The 19,277-nt window shown below is 37.1% G+C and overlaps 1 protein-coding gene across 1 annotated transcript; it reads right to left on the reverse strand.

The window, feature by feature from the left end:
- Window positions 1–1,978: 1,978 nt before the first annotated feature.
- LOC117332967 lies at window positions 1,979–15,333 on the reverse strand. The gene is made up of 2 exons (XM_033892057.1): window positions 14,994–15,333; window positions 1,979–2,944 (listed from the first exon to the last, which is right to left on the reverse strand). The coding sequence occupies exons 1-2, from the start codon at window positions 15,078–15,080 to the stop codon at window positions 2,426–2,428; spliced, it is 606 nt and encodes a 201-aa protein (XP_033747948.1). The 5' UTR covers window positions 15,081–15,333; the 3' UTR covers window positions 1,979–2,425.
- Between the last annotated feature and the right edge of the window lie 3,944 nt (window positions 15,334–19,277).

Consider the following 19,277-nt stretch of genomic DNA (forward strand, 5'->3'; position numbering starts at 1 on the left):
CTGAATATGATTAAATTAGTGTCTACAGGCAGATGAACATTTCCACATAGGAGTAACTGTAAGTTTATAGCTGCATCTATATCTACATTTCGAAGACTAAGAAAAAGTAATTGCCTCTGTATATCATAACTTGGACACTCAAAGAAAAAATGAAAGGCATTTTCACAGGGGTTACCACAAATACATTCAGCATTTTCTACCAGGTTAAAACGAAATAAGTCATATTTGAGAGAACTATTTTGATACCTTAATTTGGTGTGAATTACATTAATTTTCCTATCACCAAAACCATAATAACTGGGAGGTTTTAATGTTTTTATATCTGGTGTAATAGCATTTTTGAAAATGCTCAAGCTAGGAGAAGATCTAATATTATGATCTAGTTCGTTCCATAGACGAAGAGTTGAAGGTAAAAAGGATGTATTTGTATTGGAAAGCCTATAGTTAGGAATAACAAAATTATTTCTATTTCTCAATGTATAAGGGGTGTTTTGTTCGTACTAATGAATTGCTAAATTACATTAGAAATGTTTAAGTATACCAAATACATCTCCAATGTTACACGACATCCACTATTTATAGCGTTTTCGAAATTCATTGTTTTGCAGAATTCCGTCAATAGAAGGTAATAGTAGCTCCACACAAAAGAATTAATCCTCAAGAAATATAAACGTGATTACCGTGTGAGTTGAATCCATAGCTGATTGTCAATAAGTTCTGTCACACCTTGTCAAGTTTTCTTATAACTAACAGTGGGATTGTTTTGTTTTTGTTTTTTAATATATATCACTATTTTATGGGATTTTTTTAAAATTCTAAGATTACAAATTTACAATAGAATTTCCAAAAGATAATGTTTAAACATACCTAAAAGTATTTAAAGCCACGCGGAAACAAGATTCGCGTAACTGTGCCTAACAATAGGATTTCCGATTGTGTACCCACGGGTACCCGTCTAGTTCCTCCTTCTCGTGTTAGGGCTCGGGTATGTCATTAATAGACACCGGAATCATCATGTCGGTAAACACGGAGTGGGTGTGTCATCGGAGTGGGTGATAGAGGGGAACGTTTAAGGTACATCCATGTTATTAGATATTAAACACCCAATAGCGGTTCTTAATGCCGACAGCTGCAAACAAGTAATTTCTATTTACATCTTACTTATCAAATAAGGATTCACTTCTCGGTACAGGCCTCGTTAGGCTACCTCAGCATGGCGTATCAGTTGGCGGTGTGTTATGACGGAGCCTAATGTTAACTTTCAACGGTAAAACATGTCGTCATTTTTTTCGGTTAGCACTAATTGGAGCTTGTTGTTGTTGTTGTTGTTGTTGTTGTTTTATACATTTCTGTCTTGAATTACATACTGTATTTACCGAGAGCCCAGGAAGTTAAGCGAGATCAAAACCTTCTCACCATCAGATTACCGATAATAGTGTCCTTCCTTGTGCCCTCGATAGAGTTTACCTGTGCATAGAAGTATCCATCTTACCTGTGCTTCGCGACGAGAACGCGATGACCCAATTTCCCCCCGTTCCTTCCCCTTTGAAAATCACTGACTGTCATACCTAAAAATAATTGCTTTGTATTTATCTTTATTCTTTTCTGTGTCTCTTTATGAGGAATTAAAGAATGAATGAATGAATGAATGAATAAAAGAAGGATCCATCTTACCATCAACATTGTGTAATAAAAGTGCGAAACGAAAGCAAAACGAAACGAAACGAAATCAAACGAAACGAACAAGGAAACATTCAAAAATAAAATATATATGTATTTTTGACTGTACACAGACCTAAGTGTCACATTTAACTCTACATGCAAATCGCGATGTGTATTAGGTGTACAAACAATTGTATGATTAAATATACCATCCTGTATTGAACGAACTTTTATGCAGTGTATACTACAAACTATGTTTGTAAACATCAATATTGTATGTAATGTTGATTTTCTCTGTTTGTAAAGAGAATGAACTAAAACTGTTAAACTGTCGAGCAAGCTTTGCTCCCTCAGTTCAGATCTATTAACACTGTACACTATGTACAAACTACACCGACACGTTTTTGTGTATTTTTTATTTTTTATTTCGGTAAATCTATTTCTTCCGTGATTGCATCTAAGCTAATCTGTAACAAACAGTACGTTCCAATGTTATTTAAATATTAAGTGTCATTGTATTTGGAACAAATAATGGGTATCACTTCCGTCATAAAACCACTACAGGCGAGTTTTATAAAATATCGGAGGTATTTTATTCTGGTCCGCGATATTCAACTGAAGGATGTAGGATCGTACTGTAACCGACCCGAGACGACATCACATCCCAACATAAAGTAGAACTGTCACAAGACGGGATCCATACTGCCGTGTTTATCAAAACAGTACACTGTGTTTAGAACAACATTCACTCGATGATAGTTCCCTAAGAGTTGGTGTGTTTTAGTTTCTCTATCTCCAGCTGAACCTCTGTAGACAAACTCTCCCTGGTATCTACCAGGTATTTATATATCAGGTATACCGAGTTGTTTCTCTGTAGTATCCTCCGCTGACTGTTCAGGGGTACATTTCCAGAAGCTTTGCCAATTGATGGGATAATATCGTCAATGGAAGGCATGGACGTCTTTCGTCTGTGTGGCATTATCGCATCGGCTCGACTCCTTTCTTCTTGGATTCGGAACCTTTCCCGTCTTTTATCCAGAGCGAATTTTCTTGTGTTTACACCGTACAAGTTTTCATTGACAGCATCAATACCTGATAGAGCACGTGTTGGTAATGTTGTGATATTTCCTAGAAATGTATAGGGAGCGGAGTGACGTCGGTTGCTAAGTCTGACCGGAGACAATTTAGGCAATTTGACGGATGTCGGTACTGCTGTGGTGATCAAGGAATCTGATATCTGGTGACGTGATACGTCGACAGATGACCGCCTTCGTCCTAAATCCTTGATAATATTAATAATACCTTTTCAGAAAAAGCATTATACAAATATGGTAAAATATTGAGTGCATAATCACAGTATATTATGAAAATAGATAGGCGCTGTTTTATAAATAACTTTCATTTGGGTGTCCCATCTAAGCTGGATTACAATTGGTATTCTTTTCTAATGGCAATGCATTGCATACATATAAAGTTTGAACCACATAAATTGAAACAATAAAATATGATGTTTATCAGAGAAAATACACAATTGTCATATCTTATCTCTCACACACAGGTGTTACGGCCAACAGGTCCTTCATGGTAAACTTATCTTTACAAACAAAATATTCACTATGTATGATATTAATTAAACCTCAAACGTAAAATCTTTTAAGCATTACATACAAAATAATTTCTTTATTACTCTCTTATTTAGCTACTGTAATGTTTTACGGATATTGGTATTGGCATATTATTTTATAACCTACCTTTTACCAGGGAATTCGCCCGTGTTATACTTTTGCGCATGTCACTAGTGTAATATACCCTTGAACGACATCTAGCCTAACATCATTAGATGGTGGAATGTTCAAATCCGTCAGTGGTCCGTCTGTCGTCCGTCCGTCGTCCGTCAGTGGTCCGTTGTCCGTCAGTTGTCCGTCGTTCGTCAGTTGCCCGTCTGTCGTCCGTCAGTGGTCCGTCGTCCGTCATGGTCCGTCGTCCGTCAGTGGTCCGTCGTCTGTCAGTTGTCCGTCTGTCGTCCGTCAGTGGTCCGTCTGTCGTATGTCAGTAGTCCGTGTGTCGTCCTTCAGTAGTATGTATGTCGTCCGTCAGTGGTCCATCGTCCATAAGTTGACCCTCGTCCGTCAGTTGTCCGTCAGTTGTCCGTCGTCCGCCAGTGGTCCGTCGTCTGTCAGTTGTCCGTCAGTTGTCCGTCGTCCGTCAGTTGCCCGTCTGTCGTCCGTCAGTGGTCCGTCGTCCGCAAGTGGTCCGTCATCTGTCAGTTGTCCGTCTGTCGTCCGTCGGTGGTCCGTCATCCGTCAGTTGACCCTCTTCCGTCAGTTGTCCGTCTTCCGTCAGTTGTCCGTCGTCCTTCAGTTATCCTTCAGTGGTCCGTCGTCCGTCAGTGGTCCGTCGTCCGTCATTTGTACATCTGTCGTCCGTCTGTAGTCTACATGTCCGTAAAAATCGTTGTTATCACTATTCCTTGAAAAGGACTTGAGGAATATTCCTCAAACTCAAGGTTCCCCTTGATTCCTAGTTGTGCCAATTAAATTTACATTTTTGATCAGAAAAAATAAAATAGCCGAAAGGTGGCCATGTTTGATTTTGCGAATTGAAGTTTGTTTTTTGCTATTTTCTGAAAGGTACTGCAGGAATATTCCTCAGACTTCACATTTAGGTTTCCCTTGGTCGGTATTTGTGCCAATTGAATTCAGATTTTTGATCAGAACAACGAAATGGCCGACAGGCAACCATCTTGGATATTGAGATTTGAATTTCGTTATCGACATTTCTTGAAAAGTATCGAAGAGGTATTTCTCAAACGTAATGAGTAGGTTCCCCTTGGTACCTAGATGTGCCAATTTCAGTAAGATTTTTGACTAGAAAAATAAAATCAAAACTGAAAACGGCGCAACAAAATGGCTGCCTCGGTTTGATTTCGTCCTCGACATTTTTACTTTTAAAGGATAGTTTTTTGAGTTATATGATTAAAAGTATCTTACATGAGTTTTTATTTTATATGAGATTGTATGAAACTCGTTTTAATTTTTGCTCGTCAAGGCTTTCAATGGTAAAATGTTTATTCAGATAATTTCATTTGGAATAAAAACCAATTTAAGGTCCTATATCTATATCATTTTTAAAAGATGCCATTATATTACTAGACACATTGGTTCTGGGGAAAAACATCGGTTTGAAAATTATATCACAGTTTTCAATTTGTACTAAATTAGAAATTGAAGGTTACCTATAATCATCCGATTCTGATGTGGAAGCATTTTTACTGTTATAATAAAGTATTCATCCACATTAAATCGACAATTGACATATGAATGTGGAAGATAAAATTACAACGGTTTTTATTTAACCCCTTCCACATATTAACCTGTTCTAATTCCTTGTTACCGACTCTGTAATTAACCCGTTATAACCCCTTGTTACCGATTCTGTTATTAACCTGTTATAATCCCTTGTTACCGACTCTGTTATTAACCTGTTCTAACTCCTTGTTACCGACTCTGTTTTAACCCGTTATAATCCCTTGTTACCGATTCTGTTATTAACCTGTTATATTTCCTTGTTACCGACTCTGTTATTAACCTGTTCTAATTCCTTGATACCGACTCTGTTATTAACCTGTTATAATTCCTTGTTACCGACTCTGTTATTAACCTGTTCTAATTCCTTGTTACCGACTCTGTTATTAACTTGTTATAATACCTTGTTACTGACTCTGTTATTAACTTGTTCTAATTCCTTGTTACCGACTATGTTATTAACCCGTTCTAATTCCTTGTTACCGACTCTGTTATTAACCTGTTATAATACCTTGTTACTGACTCTGTTATTAACTTGTTCTAATTCCTTGTTACCGACTCTGTTATTAACCTGTTATAATTCCTTGTTACCGACTCATGTTATTAACCTGTTATAATACCTTGTTACCGACTATGTTATTAACCTGTTCTAATTCCTTGTTACCGACTCTGTTATTAACCTGTTATAATTCCTTGTTACCGACTCTGTTATTAACCTGTTATAATTCCTTGTTACCGACTCTGTTATTAACTTGTTATAATACCTTGTTACCGACTCTGTTATTAACCTGTTCTAATTCCTTGTAACCCACTCTGTTATTAACCTGTTATAATTCCTTGTTACCGACTCTGTTATTAACCTGTTCTAATTCCTTGTTACCGACTCTGTTATTAACCTGTTCTAATTCCTTGTTACCGACTCTGTTATTAACCTGTTATAATTCCTTGTTACCGACTCTGTTATTAACCTGTTCTGATTTCTTGTTACCGACTCTGTTATTAACCTGTTCTAATTCCTTGTTACCGACTCTGTTATTAACCTGTTATAATTCCTTGTTACCGACTCTGTTATTAACCTGTTATAATTCCTTGATACCGACTCTGTTATTAACCTGTTATAATTCCTTGTTACCGACTCTGTTATTAACCTGTTATAATTCCTTGTTACCGACTCTGTTATTAACTTGTTATAATACCTTGTAACCCACTCTGTTATTAACCTGTTATAATACCTTGTTACCGACTCTGTTAGTAACCTGTTATAATTCCTTGTTACCGACTCTGTTATTAACCTGTTCTAATTCCTTGTTACCGACTCTGTTATTAACCTGTTCTAACTCCTTGTTACCGACTCTGTTATTAACTTGTTATAATACCTTGTTACTGACTCTGTTATTAACTTGTTCTAATTCCTTGTTACCGACTCTGTTATTAACCTGTTCTAATTCCTTGTTACCGACTCTGTTATTAACCTGTTCTAATTCCTTGTTACCGACTCTGTTATTAACCTGTTCTAACTCCTTGTTACCGACTCTGTTATTAACCTGTTATAATTCCTTGTTACCGACTCTGTTATTAACCTGTTATATTTCCTTGTTACCGACTCTGTTATTAACCTGTTATAATTCCTTGTTACCGACTCTGTTATTAACCTGTTATAATTCCTTGTTACCGACTCTGTTATTAACCTGTTCTAATTCCTTGTAACCGACTCTGTTATTAACCTGTTATAATTCCTTGTTACCGACTCTGTTATTAACCTGTTCTAATTCCTTGTTACCGACTCTGTTATTAACCTGTTCTAATTCCTTGTTACCGACTCTGTTATTAACCTGTTATAATTCCTTGTTACCGACTCTGTTATTAACCTGTTATAATTCCTTGTTACCGACTCTGTTATTAACCTGTTATAATTCCTTGTTACCGACTCTGTTATTAACCTGTTATATTTCCTTGTTACCGACTCTGTTATTAACCTGTTATAATTCCTTGTTACCGACTCTGTTATTAACCTGTTATATTTCCTTGTTACCGACTCTGTTATTAACCTGTTATAATCCCTTGTTACCGACTCTGTTATTAACCTGTTCTATTTCCTTGTTACCGACTCTGTTATTAACTTGTTCTCATTCCTTGTTACCGACTCTGTTATTAACCTGTTATAATTCCTTGTTACCGACTCTGTTATTAACCTGTTATAATTCCTTGTTACCGACTCTGTTATTAACCTGTTCTAATTCCTTGTTACCGACTCTGTTATTAACTTGTTCTAATTCCTTGTTACCGACTCTGTTATTAACCTGTTATAATTCCTTGTTACCGACTCTGTTATTAACCTGTTCTAATTCCTTGTTACCGACTCTGTTATTAACCTGTTCTAATTCTTGTTACCGACTCTGTTATTAACCAGTTATAATTCCTTGTTACCGACTCTGTTATTAACTTGTTCTAATTCCTTGTTACCGACTCTGTTATTAACCTGTTCTAATTCCTTGTTACCGACTCTGTTATTAACCTGTTATAATTCCTTGTTACCGACTCTGTTATTAACCTGTTCTAATTCCTTGTTACCGACTCTGTTATTAACCTGTTATAATTCCTTGTTACCGACTCTGTTATTAACCTGTTATAATTCCTTGTTACCGACTCTGTTATTAACCTGTTATAATTCCTTGTTACCGACTCTGTTATTAACCTGTTCTAATTCCTTGTTACCGACTCTGTTATTAACCTGTTCTAATTCCTTGTTACCGACTCTGTTATTAACCTGTTATATTTCCTTGTTACCGACTCTGTTATTGAGCTGTTCTAATTCCTTGTTACCGACTCTGTTATTAACCTGTTATAATTCCTTGTTACCGACTCTGTTATTAACCTGTTATAATGCCTTGTTACCGACTCTGTTATTAACCTGTTCTAACTCCTAGTTACCGACTCTGTTATTAACCTGTTATAATTCCTTGTTACCGACTCTGTTATTAACCCGTTATAATCCCTTGTTACCGATTCTGTTATTAACCTGTTATATTTCCTTGTTACCGACTCTGTTATTAACCTGTTATATTTCCTTGTCACCGACTCTGTTATTAACCTGTTCCAATTCCTTGTTACCGACTCTGTTATTAACCTGTTATAATTCCTTGTTACCGACTCTGTTATTAACCTGTTATAATGCCTTGTTACCGACTCTGTTATTAACCTGTTCTAACTCCTAGTTACCGACTCTGTTATTAACCTGTTATAATTCCTTGTTACCGACTCTGTTATTAACCTGTTCTAATTCCTTGTCACCGACTCTGTTATTAACCTGTTCTAATTCCTTGTTACCGACTCTGTTATTAACCTGTTATAATTCCTTGTTACCGACACTGTTATTAACCTGTTATAATTCCTTGTTACCGACTCTGTTATTAACCTGTTCTAATTCCTTGTAACCGACTCTGTTATTAACCTGTTCTAATTCCTTGTTACCGACTCTGTTATTAACCTGTTATAATTCCTTGTTACCGACTCTGTTATCAACCTGTTATATTTCCTTGTTACCGACTCTGTTATTAACCTGTTCTAATTCCTTGTTACCGACTCTGTTATTAACCTGTTATAATTCCTTGTTACCGACTCTGTTATTAACCTGTTCTAACGCCTTGTTACCGACTCTGTTATTAACCTGTTCTAACTCCTAGTTACCGACTCTGTTATTAACCTGTTCTAATTCCTTGTTACCGACTCTGTTATTAACCTGTTCTAATTCCTTGTTACCGACTCTGTTATTAACCTGTTATAATTCCTTGTTACCGACTCTGTTATTAACCTGTTATAATTCCTTGTTACCGACTCTGTTATTAACCTGTTATAATTCCTTGTTACCGACTCTGTTATTAACCTGTTCTAATTCCTTGTTACCGACTCTGTTATTAACCTGTTCTAACTCCTTGTTACCGACTCTGTTATTAACTTGTTATAATACCTTGTTACTGACTCTGTTATTAACTTGTTCTAATTCCTTGTTACCGACTCTGTTATTAACCTGTTCTAATCCCTTGTTACCGACTCTGTTATTAACCTGTTCTAATTCCTTGTTACCGACTCTGTTATTAACCTGTTCTAACTCCTTGTTACCGACTCTGTTATTAACCCGTTATAATCCCTTGTTACCGATTCTGTTATTAACCTGTTATATTTCCTTGTTACCGACTCTGTTATTAACCTGTTATAATTCCTTGTTACCGACTCTGTTATTAACTTGTTATAATACCTTGTTACCGACTCTGTTATTAACCTGTTCTAATTCCTTGTAACCCACTCTGTTATTAACCTGTTATAATTCCTTGTTACCGACTCTGTTATTAACCTGTTCTAATTCCTTGTTACCGACTCTGTTATTAACCCGTTCTAATTCCTTGTTACCGACTCTGTTATTAACCTGTTATATTTCCTTGTTACCGACTCTGTTATTAACCTGTTATAATTCCTTGTTACCGACTCTGTTATTAACCTGTTATAATTCCTTGTTACCGACTCTGTTATTAACCTATTATATTTCCTTGTCACCGACTCTGTTATTAACCTGTTATATTCCTTGTTACCGACTCTGTTATTAACCTGTTATATTTCCTTGTTACCGACTCTGTTATTAACCTGTTATAATCCCTTGTTACCGACTCTGTTATTAACCTGTTCTATTTCCTTGTTACCGACTCTGTTATTAACTTGTTCTCATTCCTTGTTACCGACTCTGTTATTAACCTGTTATAATTCCTTGTTACCGACTCTGTTATTAACCTGTTATAATTCCTTGTTACCGACTCTGTTATTAACCTGTTCTAATTCCTTGTTACCGACTCTGTTATTAACTTGTTCTAATTCCTTGTTACCGACTCTGTTATTAACCTGTTATAATTCCTTGTTACCGACTCTGTTATTAACCTGTTCTAATTCCTTGTTACCGACTCTGTTATTAACCTGTTCTAATTCTTTGTTACCGACTCTGTTATTAACCAGTTATAATTCCTTGTTACCGACTCTGTTATTAACTTGTTCTAATTCCTTGTTACCGACTCTGTTATTAACCTGTTCTAATTCCTTGTTACCGACTCTGTTATTAACCTGTTATAATTCCTTGTTACCGACTCTGTTATTAACCTGTTCTAATTCCTTGTTACCGACTCTGTTATTAACCTGTTATAATTCCTTGTTACCGACTCTGTTATTAACCTGTTATAATTCCTTGTTACCGACTCTGTTATTAACCTGTTATAATTCCTTGTTACCGACTCTGTTATTAACCTGTTCTAATTCCTTGTTACCGACTCTGTTATTAACCTGTTCTAATTCCTTGTTACCGACTCTGTTATTAACCTGTTATATTTCCTTGTTACCGACTCTGTTATTAACCTGTTCTAATTCCTTGTTACCGACTCTGTTATTAACCTGTTATAATTCCTTGTTACCGACTCTGTTATTAACCTGTTATAATGCCTTGTTACCGACTCTGTTATTAACCTGTTCTAACTCCTAGTTACCGACTCTGTTATTAACCTGTTATAATTCCTTGTTACCGACTCTGTTATTAACCCGTTATAATCCCTTGTTACCGATTCTGTTATTAACCTGTTATATTTCCTTGTTACCGACTCTGTTATTAACCTGTTATATTCCTTGTTACCGACTCTGTTATTAACCTGATCTAATTCCTTGTTACCGACTCTGTTATTAACCTGTTATAATTCCTTGTTACCGACTCTGTTATTAACCTGTTATAATTCCTTGTTACCGACTCTGTTATTAACCTGTTCTAACTCCTAGTTACCGACTCTGTTATTAACCTGTTATAATTCCTTGTTACCGACTCTGTTATTAACCTGTTCTAATTCCTTGTCACCGACTCTGTTATTAACCTGTTCTAATTCCTTGTTACCGACTCTGTTATTAACCTGTTATAATTCCTTGTTACCGACACTGTTATTAACCTGTTATAATTCCTTGTTACCGACTCTGTTATTAACCTGTTCTAATTCCTTGTAACCGACTCTGTTATTAACCTGTTCTAATTCCTTGTTACCGACTCTGTTATTAACCTGTTATAATTCCTTGTTACCGACTCTGTTATCAACCTGTTATATTTCCTTGTTACCGACTCTGTTATTAACCTGTTCTAATTCCTTGTTACCGATTCTGTTATTAACCTGTTATAATTCCTTGTTACCGACTCTGTTATTAACCTGTTCTAACGCCTTGTTACCGACTCTGTTATTAACCTGTTCTAACTCCTAGTTACCGACTCTGTTATTAACCTGTTCTAATTCCTTGTTACCGACTCTGTTATTAACCTGTTCTAATTCCTTGTTACCGACTCTGTTATTAACCTGTTATAATTCCTTGTTACCGACTCTGTTATTAACCTGTTATAATTCCTTGTTACCGACTCTGTTATTAACCTGTTATAATTCCTTGTTACCGACTCTGTTATTAACCTGTTCTAATTCCTTGTTACCGACTCTGTTATTAACCTGTTCTAACTCCTTGTTACCGACTCTGTTATTAACCCGTTATATTTCCTTGTTACCGACTCTGTTATTAACCTGTTCTAATTCCTTGTTACCGACTCTGTTATTAACCTGTTATATTTCCTTGTTACCGACTATGTTATTAACCTGTTCTAATTCCTTGTTACCGACTATGTTATTAACCTGTTCTAACTCCTTGTTACCGATTCTGTTATTAACCTGTTCTAATTCCTTGTTACCGACTCTGTTATTAACCTGTTCTAATTCCTTGTTACCGACTCTGTTATTAACCTGTTATATTTCCTTGTTACCGACTCTGTTATTAACCTGTTATAATTCCTTGATACCGACTCTGTTATTAACCTGTTATAATCCCTTGTTACCGACTCTGTTATTAACCTGTTATAATTCCTTGTTACCGACTCTGTTATTAACCTGTTCTAACTCCTAGTTACCGACTATGTTATTAACCTGTTCTAATTCCTTGTTACCGACTCTGTTATTAACCTGTTCTAATTCCTTGTTACCGACTCTGTTATTAACCTGTTCTAATTCCTTGTTACCGACTCTGTTATTAACCTGATCTAACTCCTTGTTACCGACTCTGTTATTAACCTGTTCTAATTCCTTGTTACCGACTCTGTTATTAACCCGTTCTAATTCCTTGTTACCGACTCTGTTATTAACCTGATCTAACTCCTTGTTACCGACTCTGTTATTAACCTGTTCTAATTCCTTGTTACCGACTCTGTTATTAACCCGTTCTAATTCCTTGTTACCGACTCTGTTATTAACCTGTTATAATTCCTTGTTACCGACTCTGTTATTAACCTGTTCTAACTCTTAGTTACCGACTATGTTATTAACCTGTTCTAATTCCTTGTTACCGACTCTGTTATTAACCTGATCTAATTCCTTGTTACCGACTCTGTTATTAACTTGTTCTAATTCCTTGTTACCGACTCTGTTATTAACCTGTTCTAATTCCTTGTTACCGACTCTGTTATTAACCTGTTCTAATTCCTTGTTACTGACTCTGTTATTAACCTGTTATATTTCCTTGTTACCGACTCTGTTATTAACCTGTTATATTTCCTTGTTACCGACTTTGTTATTAACCTGTTCCAATTCCTTGTTACCGACTCTGTTATTAACCTGTTCTAATTCCTTGTTACCGACTCTGTTATTAACCTGTTCTAATTCCTTGTTACTGACTCTGTTATTAACCTGTTATATTTCCTTGTCACCGACTCTGTTATTAACCTGTTCCAATTCCTTGTTACCGACTCTGTTATTAACCTGTTATATTTCCTTGTCACCGACTCTGTTATTAACCTGTTCTAATTCCTTGTTACTGACTCTGTTATTAACCTGTTCTAATTCCTTGTTACCGACTCTGTTATTAACCTGTTATATTTCCTTGTCACCGACTCTGTTATTAACCTGTTCTAATTCCTTGTTACCGACTCTGTTATTAACCTGTTCTAATTCCTTGTTACCGACTCTGTTATTAACCTGTTATAATTCCTTGTTACCGACTCTGTTATTAACCTGTTATAATTCCTTGTTACCGACTCTGTTATTAACCTGTTCTAATTCCTTGTTACCGACTCTGTTATTAACCTGTTCTAACTCCTTGTTACCGACTCTGTTATTAACCCGTTATATTTCCTTGTTACCGACTCTGTTATTAACCTGTTCTAATTCCTTGTTACCGACTATGTTATTAACCTGTTCTAACTCCTTGTTACCGATTCTGTTATTAACCTGTTCTAATTCCTTGTTACCGACTCTGTTATTAACCTGTTCTAATTCCTTGTTACCGACTCTGTTATTAACCTGTTATATTTCCTTGTTACCGACTCTGTTATTAACCTGTTATAATTCCTTGATACCGACTCTGTTATTAACCTGTTATAATCCCTTGTTACCGACTCTGTTATTAACCTGTTATAATTCCTTGTTACCGACTCTGTTATTAACCTGTTCTAACTCCTAGTTACCGACTATATTATTAACCTGTTCTAATTCCTTGTTACCGACTCTGTTATTAACCTGTTCTAATTCCTTGTTACCGACTCTGTTATTAACCTGTTCTAATTCCTTGTTACCGACTCTGTTATTAACCTGATCTAACTCCTTGTTACCGACTCTGTTATTAACCTGTTCTAATTCCTTGTTACCGACTCTGTTATTAACCCGTTCTCATTCCTTGTTACCGACTCTGTTATTAACCTGATCTAACTCCTTGTTACCGACTCTGTTATTAACCTGTTCTAATTCCTTGTTACCGACTCTGTTATTAACCCGTTCTAATTCCTTGTTACCGACTCTGTTATTAACCTGTTATAATTCCTTGTTACCGACTCTGTTATTAACCTGTTCTAACTCTTAGTTACCGACTATGTTATTAACCTGTTCTAATTCCTTGTTACCGACTCTGTTATTAACCTGATCTAATTCCTTGTTACCGACTCTGTTATTAACCTGTTATAATTCCTTGTTACCGACTCTGTTATCAACTTGTTCTAATTCCTTGTTACCGACTCTGTTATTAACCTGTTCTAATTCCTTGTTACCGACTCTGTTATTAACCTGTTCTAATTCCTTGTTACTGACTCTGTTATTAACCTGTTATATTTCCTTGTTACCGACTCTGTTATTAACCTGTTATATTTCCTTGTTACCGACTTTGTTATTAACCTGTTCTAATTCCTTGTTACCGACTCTGTTATTAACCTGTTCTAATTCCTTGTTACCGACTCTGTTATTAACCTGTTCTAATTCCTTGTTACTGACTCTGTTATTAACCTGTTATATTTCCTTGTCACCGACTCTGTTATTAACCTGTTCCAATTCCTTGTTACCGACTCTGTTATTAACCTGTTATATTTCCTTGTCACCGACTCTGTTATTAACCTGTTCTAATTCCTTGTTACCGACTCTGTTATTAACCTGTTATATTTCCTTGTCACCGACTCTGTTATTAACCTGTTCTAATTTCTTGTTACCGACTCTGTTATTAACCTGTTCTAATCCCTTGTTACCGACTCTGTTAGTAACCTGTTCTAATTCCTTGTTACCGACTCTGTTATTAACCTGTTCTAATTCCTTGTTACTGACTCTGTTATTAACCTGTTCTAATTCCTTGTTACCGACTCTGTTATTAACCTGTTCTAATCCCTTGTTACCGACTCTGTTATTAACCTGTTCTAATTCCTTGTTACCGACTCTGTTATTAACCCGTTCTAATTCCTTGTTACCGACTCTGTTATTAACCTGTTCTAATTCCTTGTTACCGACTCTGTTATTAACCTGTTCTAATTCCTTGTTACCGACTCTGTTATTAACCCGTTATAATTCCTTGTTACCGACTCTGTTATTAACCTGTTCTAACTCCTTGTTACCGACTCTGTTTAAACCTGTTCTAATTCCTTGTTATCGACTCTGTTAGTAACCAGTTTTAATTCCTTGGAACCCACTCTGTCATAAAGAGAAGTAATATTACCACTTTTATTACCTTGGCCATTAGGAAAGTGGATTGATGAGCCGCCGACATCCTTCTATCCCTGTTAGCGATGTGGACTGTCTCGATGCTCAAATTCATGTTGTATGCGTCTGTAGGAAACTTTCAAACTCTGGACTGCTTTACTGCTCCGATTCCTGGGGCAAAATCACTTGATATCACAACGACAACAGCCGAACTCTGACTTGTGTGGCCCGAAACTCTTGATATTATAAGGTCGAAAGCGGAACTCTGACTTATGTAGAATGTTTTTCTAGATATTTCGTTAACAATGCGATACCTTTGTGATGCGTGTGAAGGATTTTTCGGAGTTGAACCGAACGTGTGATAAATTCAAGAGAGCACGTGACATGCTCTCTTTACCTGTACTTCGGGACATAGGCCGGTAAGGAGTATTGTTAATTATTATCCTGGTATGTATCATGTATATCGATCTGAGTAAAATCGATATTACGTTAACACTCGCTATATATCCCCTGTTTATCACAGATTTTAGCGGTGTGTTGATTACACGATAAAGTCCGCTGTATATGACTATTTCAAACTCATGAGGTCACTTTATTTCGGACTATTTTCAACGTTAGGAAAGCTTTTGAAAATATCATACATTAAAGAAATGTAATTATTTCTAACGAACTAGAAATAGTATATACCCGACGACATCAACACAAATCTACTGCCATGCTGGTGATATGTAAATCACAAGTCATACCGTGACCGGTGTGGTGTCCTCAGCGGACACTGGTGATATGTAAATCACAAGTCATACCGTGACCGGTGTGGTGTCCTCAGCGGACGCTGGTGATATGTAAATCACACAAGTCATACCGTGACCGGTGTGGTGTCCTCAGCGGACACTGGTGATATGTAAATCACAAGTCATACCGTCACCGGTATGGTGTCCTCAGCGGACACTGGTGATATGTAAATCACACAAGTCATACCGTGACCGGTGTGGTGTCCTCAGCGGGCACTGGTGATATGTAAATCACAAGTCATACCGTGACGGGTGTGGTGTCCTCAGCGGGCACTGGTGATATGTAAATCACACAAGTCATACCGTGACGGGTGTGGTGTCCTCAGCGGGCACTGGTGATATGTAAATCACAAGTCATACCGTGACGGGTGTGGTGTCCTCAGCGGGCACTGGTGATATGTACATCACACAAGTCATACCGTGACGGGTGTGGTGTCCTCAGCGGGCACTGGTGATATGTAAATCACAAGTCCTACCGTGACCGGTGTGGTGTCCTCAGCGGTCACTTCTCTGTCCGGTCACATCTTTGTCAGAACCGAAACTTAAAATTTCCAGGAAATTTACTCCAAAACATATTCAATCAAACCAATATTAACTGATAACATACAATTCTACAGTAAAAGGAACAATTAAGCTTTTACCGCTGATATGTCAATATATTGGAAGGTTTCTAAAATGGTAGCGGCATATGTCAATTTATCGAGAGGTTTCTATAATGGTAGGGACATTTTGCTTCACATTTAATTAAAATATGATGCATTTCCTCCTGATTGTGTCCTCCCTATATAGTCTCGTATCTATCTAGCTGTCCCCGCGACTTACTATTATAATATCATAATTATGACAGTGTAATAGGTACCCAATGGTTGTTACTAACAGTTCTTTAAATTACACTTTATTTTTGCATTTAATTAAAAAGGTGTAAGGTTAAGGTTAAGATGTAAATATGGTTGGGATTTTCTTACTTGCAGGACAATGCGTATGTGGCTATGAACCAATGCCGGTCGTCTTCCGGGCACCAACAATAAGTATTGTTTTAATATCTATTGTTCCCCTTCTATAAACTGATGTTAGCGTACTGTAAGGAACAAGCCCGGGATGGCGTGAGGGACAAGGACGAATGACCAGTAGCCATTGGTGCCTCATCTCTTGAAAGGTGTGTCGGGAAAATCGAAAGGAACTCTCGTTGGAAAATATAATCTGAACAAAAAGTTAATAGTTCATAAAATAATAGTGTGCTAGAATCTATGATATCATTGCATGTCAGAAACAGCTTCAGATGATTAAGGAATCGACTTTTCCGACATAAGGTTAAGATGTAAATGTCCTTGATCATACCATATCTGGCAACTTTGCTGCGAATAGACAATTGACAAACCACCCCTAAAGACAGAGCGTAGTAACAAATACTTAGAGGTTAGCTGTTGGTGACTTTGGACCATAATATGAAGCATACTTAAAATGGTTTATAAAAAGTAATATTTCTATGACGTCAAAAATATCTCCTCACATACAACATCACGACTTAGATTAGTACCTCGGTAAAAATAAATCCCTTAAAATAGACCTAAGTACCATTCCAAACACTGAACATTTCCGTTCGTAGCGTGCAACTTATCGTTGTATACTAAAATCCACAACAATCGGATACATATAGTTACGTTATTAGCATGTTTATACATGTGTATTTCACAACATGCGGAAAGAAAACGCACCTGTCATTGTTCTTAATTTATATTTAACCCTATTTGGAATTCAAAAATTTAAAATTATCTTCAAACCGGAAGTGTACAATTCTTGTTTGAATTGTATTTACTTGATGAGCTTTGTACAGTGGTTCCCTTTCAGACTATCTTGAAGTTACTCTTTATTATATTAAGATTTAAAGCTTATCTGTTTAAACCACATGAGATACGGAACACTAGTGTAGACTCTCAGAATTTTACGTAATATATAAGATTTAACATGGACTAGCTTCAACATCGAGGAATGTTACAGTTTATACTTTTATATAATGACAACTTGGATACACGTTTAGTTGTCACCAGCCTTTAGTTGTCACCAGCCTTCTCTAGTAGACTAATGAATGCTCCCGTATCCCAAAACCCATACAATACAGTGACGAGTACTCACGTTTAGTGGCTGTATGTGTGCATTGCAGGGTTCAGGATCAAAGAGACCGCTCTCTGACACCCCGCGGGATTTTATACTAGCTCACGTGCGGAATGAGCTCCAACCAAGGGAGATAACTCCCCCGATTTTCACTACACTCCTCCCTGTTTTATGAAGGCCCCCTCATGGACTCTGTACACTCCCTGGGAAGAATTGGTGGGTGTCCTAGCATTCATGGATCCAATGGCATGGAGGGCTCCAGATTCTAGGGTTGATGATCTTCCGAGGGACGACGAGGGTGTGGGCCTCCTTAAGCTAGATCTAATCCTATGTCTGTTGTCTAACTCCCATGACTGGAAACGGTGCACTTTGGAACCGTTACTCACATGGGAGATTCTTTCAGAATAGCCGAGATCCTAATTTCTGAAATTCTATTTTTGTTTTACTAATAGCAGCTATGTATATAACTGCTGTGTTAGACGACGGTCAGAGGGTTTTTATCCTCAGACTTCCTAACTAACATTTAACTCTGAGTATATATTTAAATATCCAAACTTAAGGGAGTTGGGGTTGTTCCGAAGGCCCCAGCCTGAGAAAACCCAGGGGTTCCTTGAACAACCATTTACTGTTTTATGTGGAGGGATTTTATTGAGGGTTAATGCAACTTACTTCATGAAATTATACCTGCTGAGATGAAGAATAACTATTTGTGCAACTGATATATGTACAATATTTACATTTCCCTATGTTAGGAAAGGCTTTAAGTTGCTTGTTAAGTCCCAGCCCCACTCGGATGAGGGTTCCACTACTAAGTGGTAGGTCCCAGTACCCGACGGTTCTATGGGCAACACTTAAGCCATAACTGATCCTATATACATTAGATGTCTTTTAACCAATTAAACCAAAACTGATAGTTTCATAGGATAAAAATACTAGGAGTGTAGACACTCCATTCCCTCCCCCCTTTTATTGGAGAGCACTCTTGATAAAAAAACTACTTATATTAGAAGTGTACTCCATTCCTTACCCCCTCTCTTAAGATGAGGTGTGCTCTCTGTGACCAATGGCTACCTGATGACCTGAGTCGAATTTTAATTATATGTATTAGTTCTCAGGGGAGGGTCTCTCAGGTAAGCTATATACCTGTCTCCACAGATTCCTCCCTCTCCACCTGAATACTCAAGGGGGGAGCCTGCGGTGACCTTGAGAACTTGTGCTGGAGGTATAGAACCTCACACCTTATCAATCTGTTGGTGTTGTGGCAGCGTGCACACCCTCAGAGGCTCTCGGACCCACAAATTGAGGAGAGATCTCTGTGTGACTGCACGCCCCCCTTGAGGGACTTAAAGTTCCATCAGCACCAGAGTGCCTTGAACTCTAAACCCTCCTTCCGAGAATTAGAGAATTCC

Source organism: Pecten maximus, chromosome 8 (genome assembly GCF_902652985.1).
Source record: "Pecten maximus chromosome 8, xPecMax1.1, whole genome shotgun sequence".
Classification (NCBI taxonomy): Eukaryota; Metazoa; Mollusca; class Bivalvia; order Pectinida; family Pectinidae; genus Pecten; species Pecten maximus.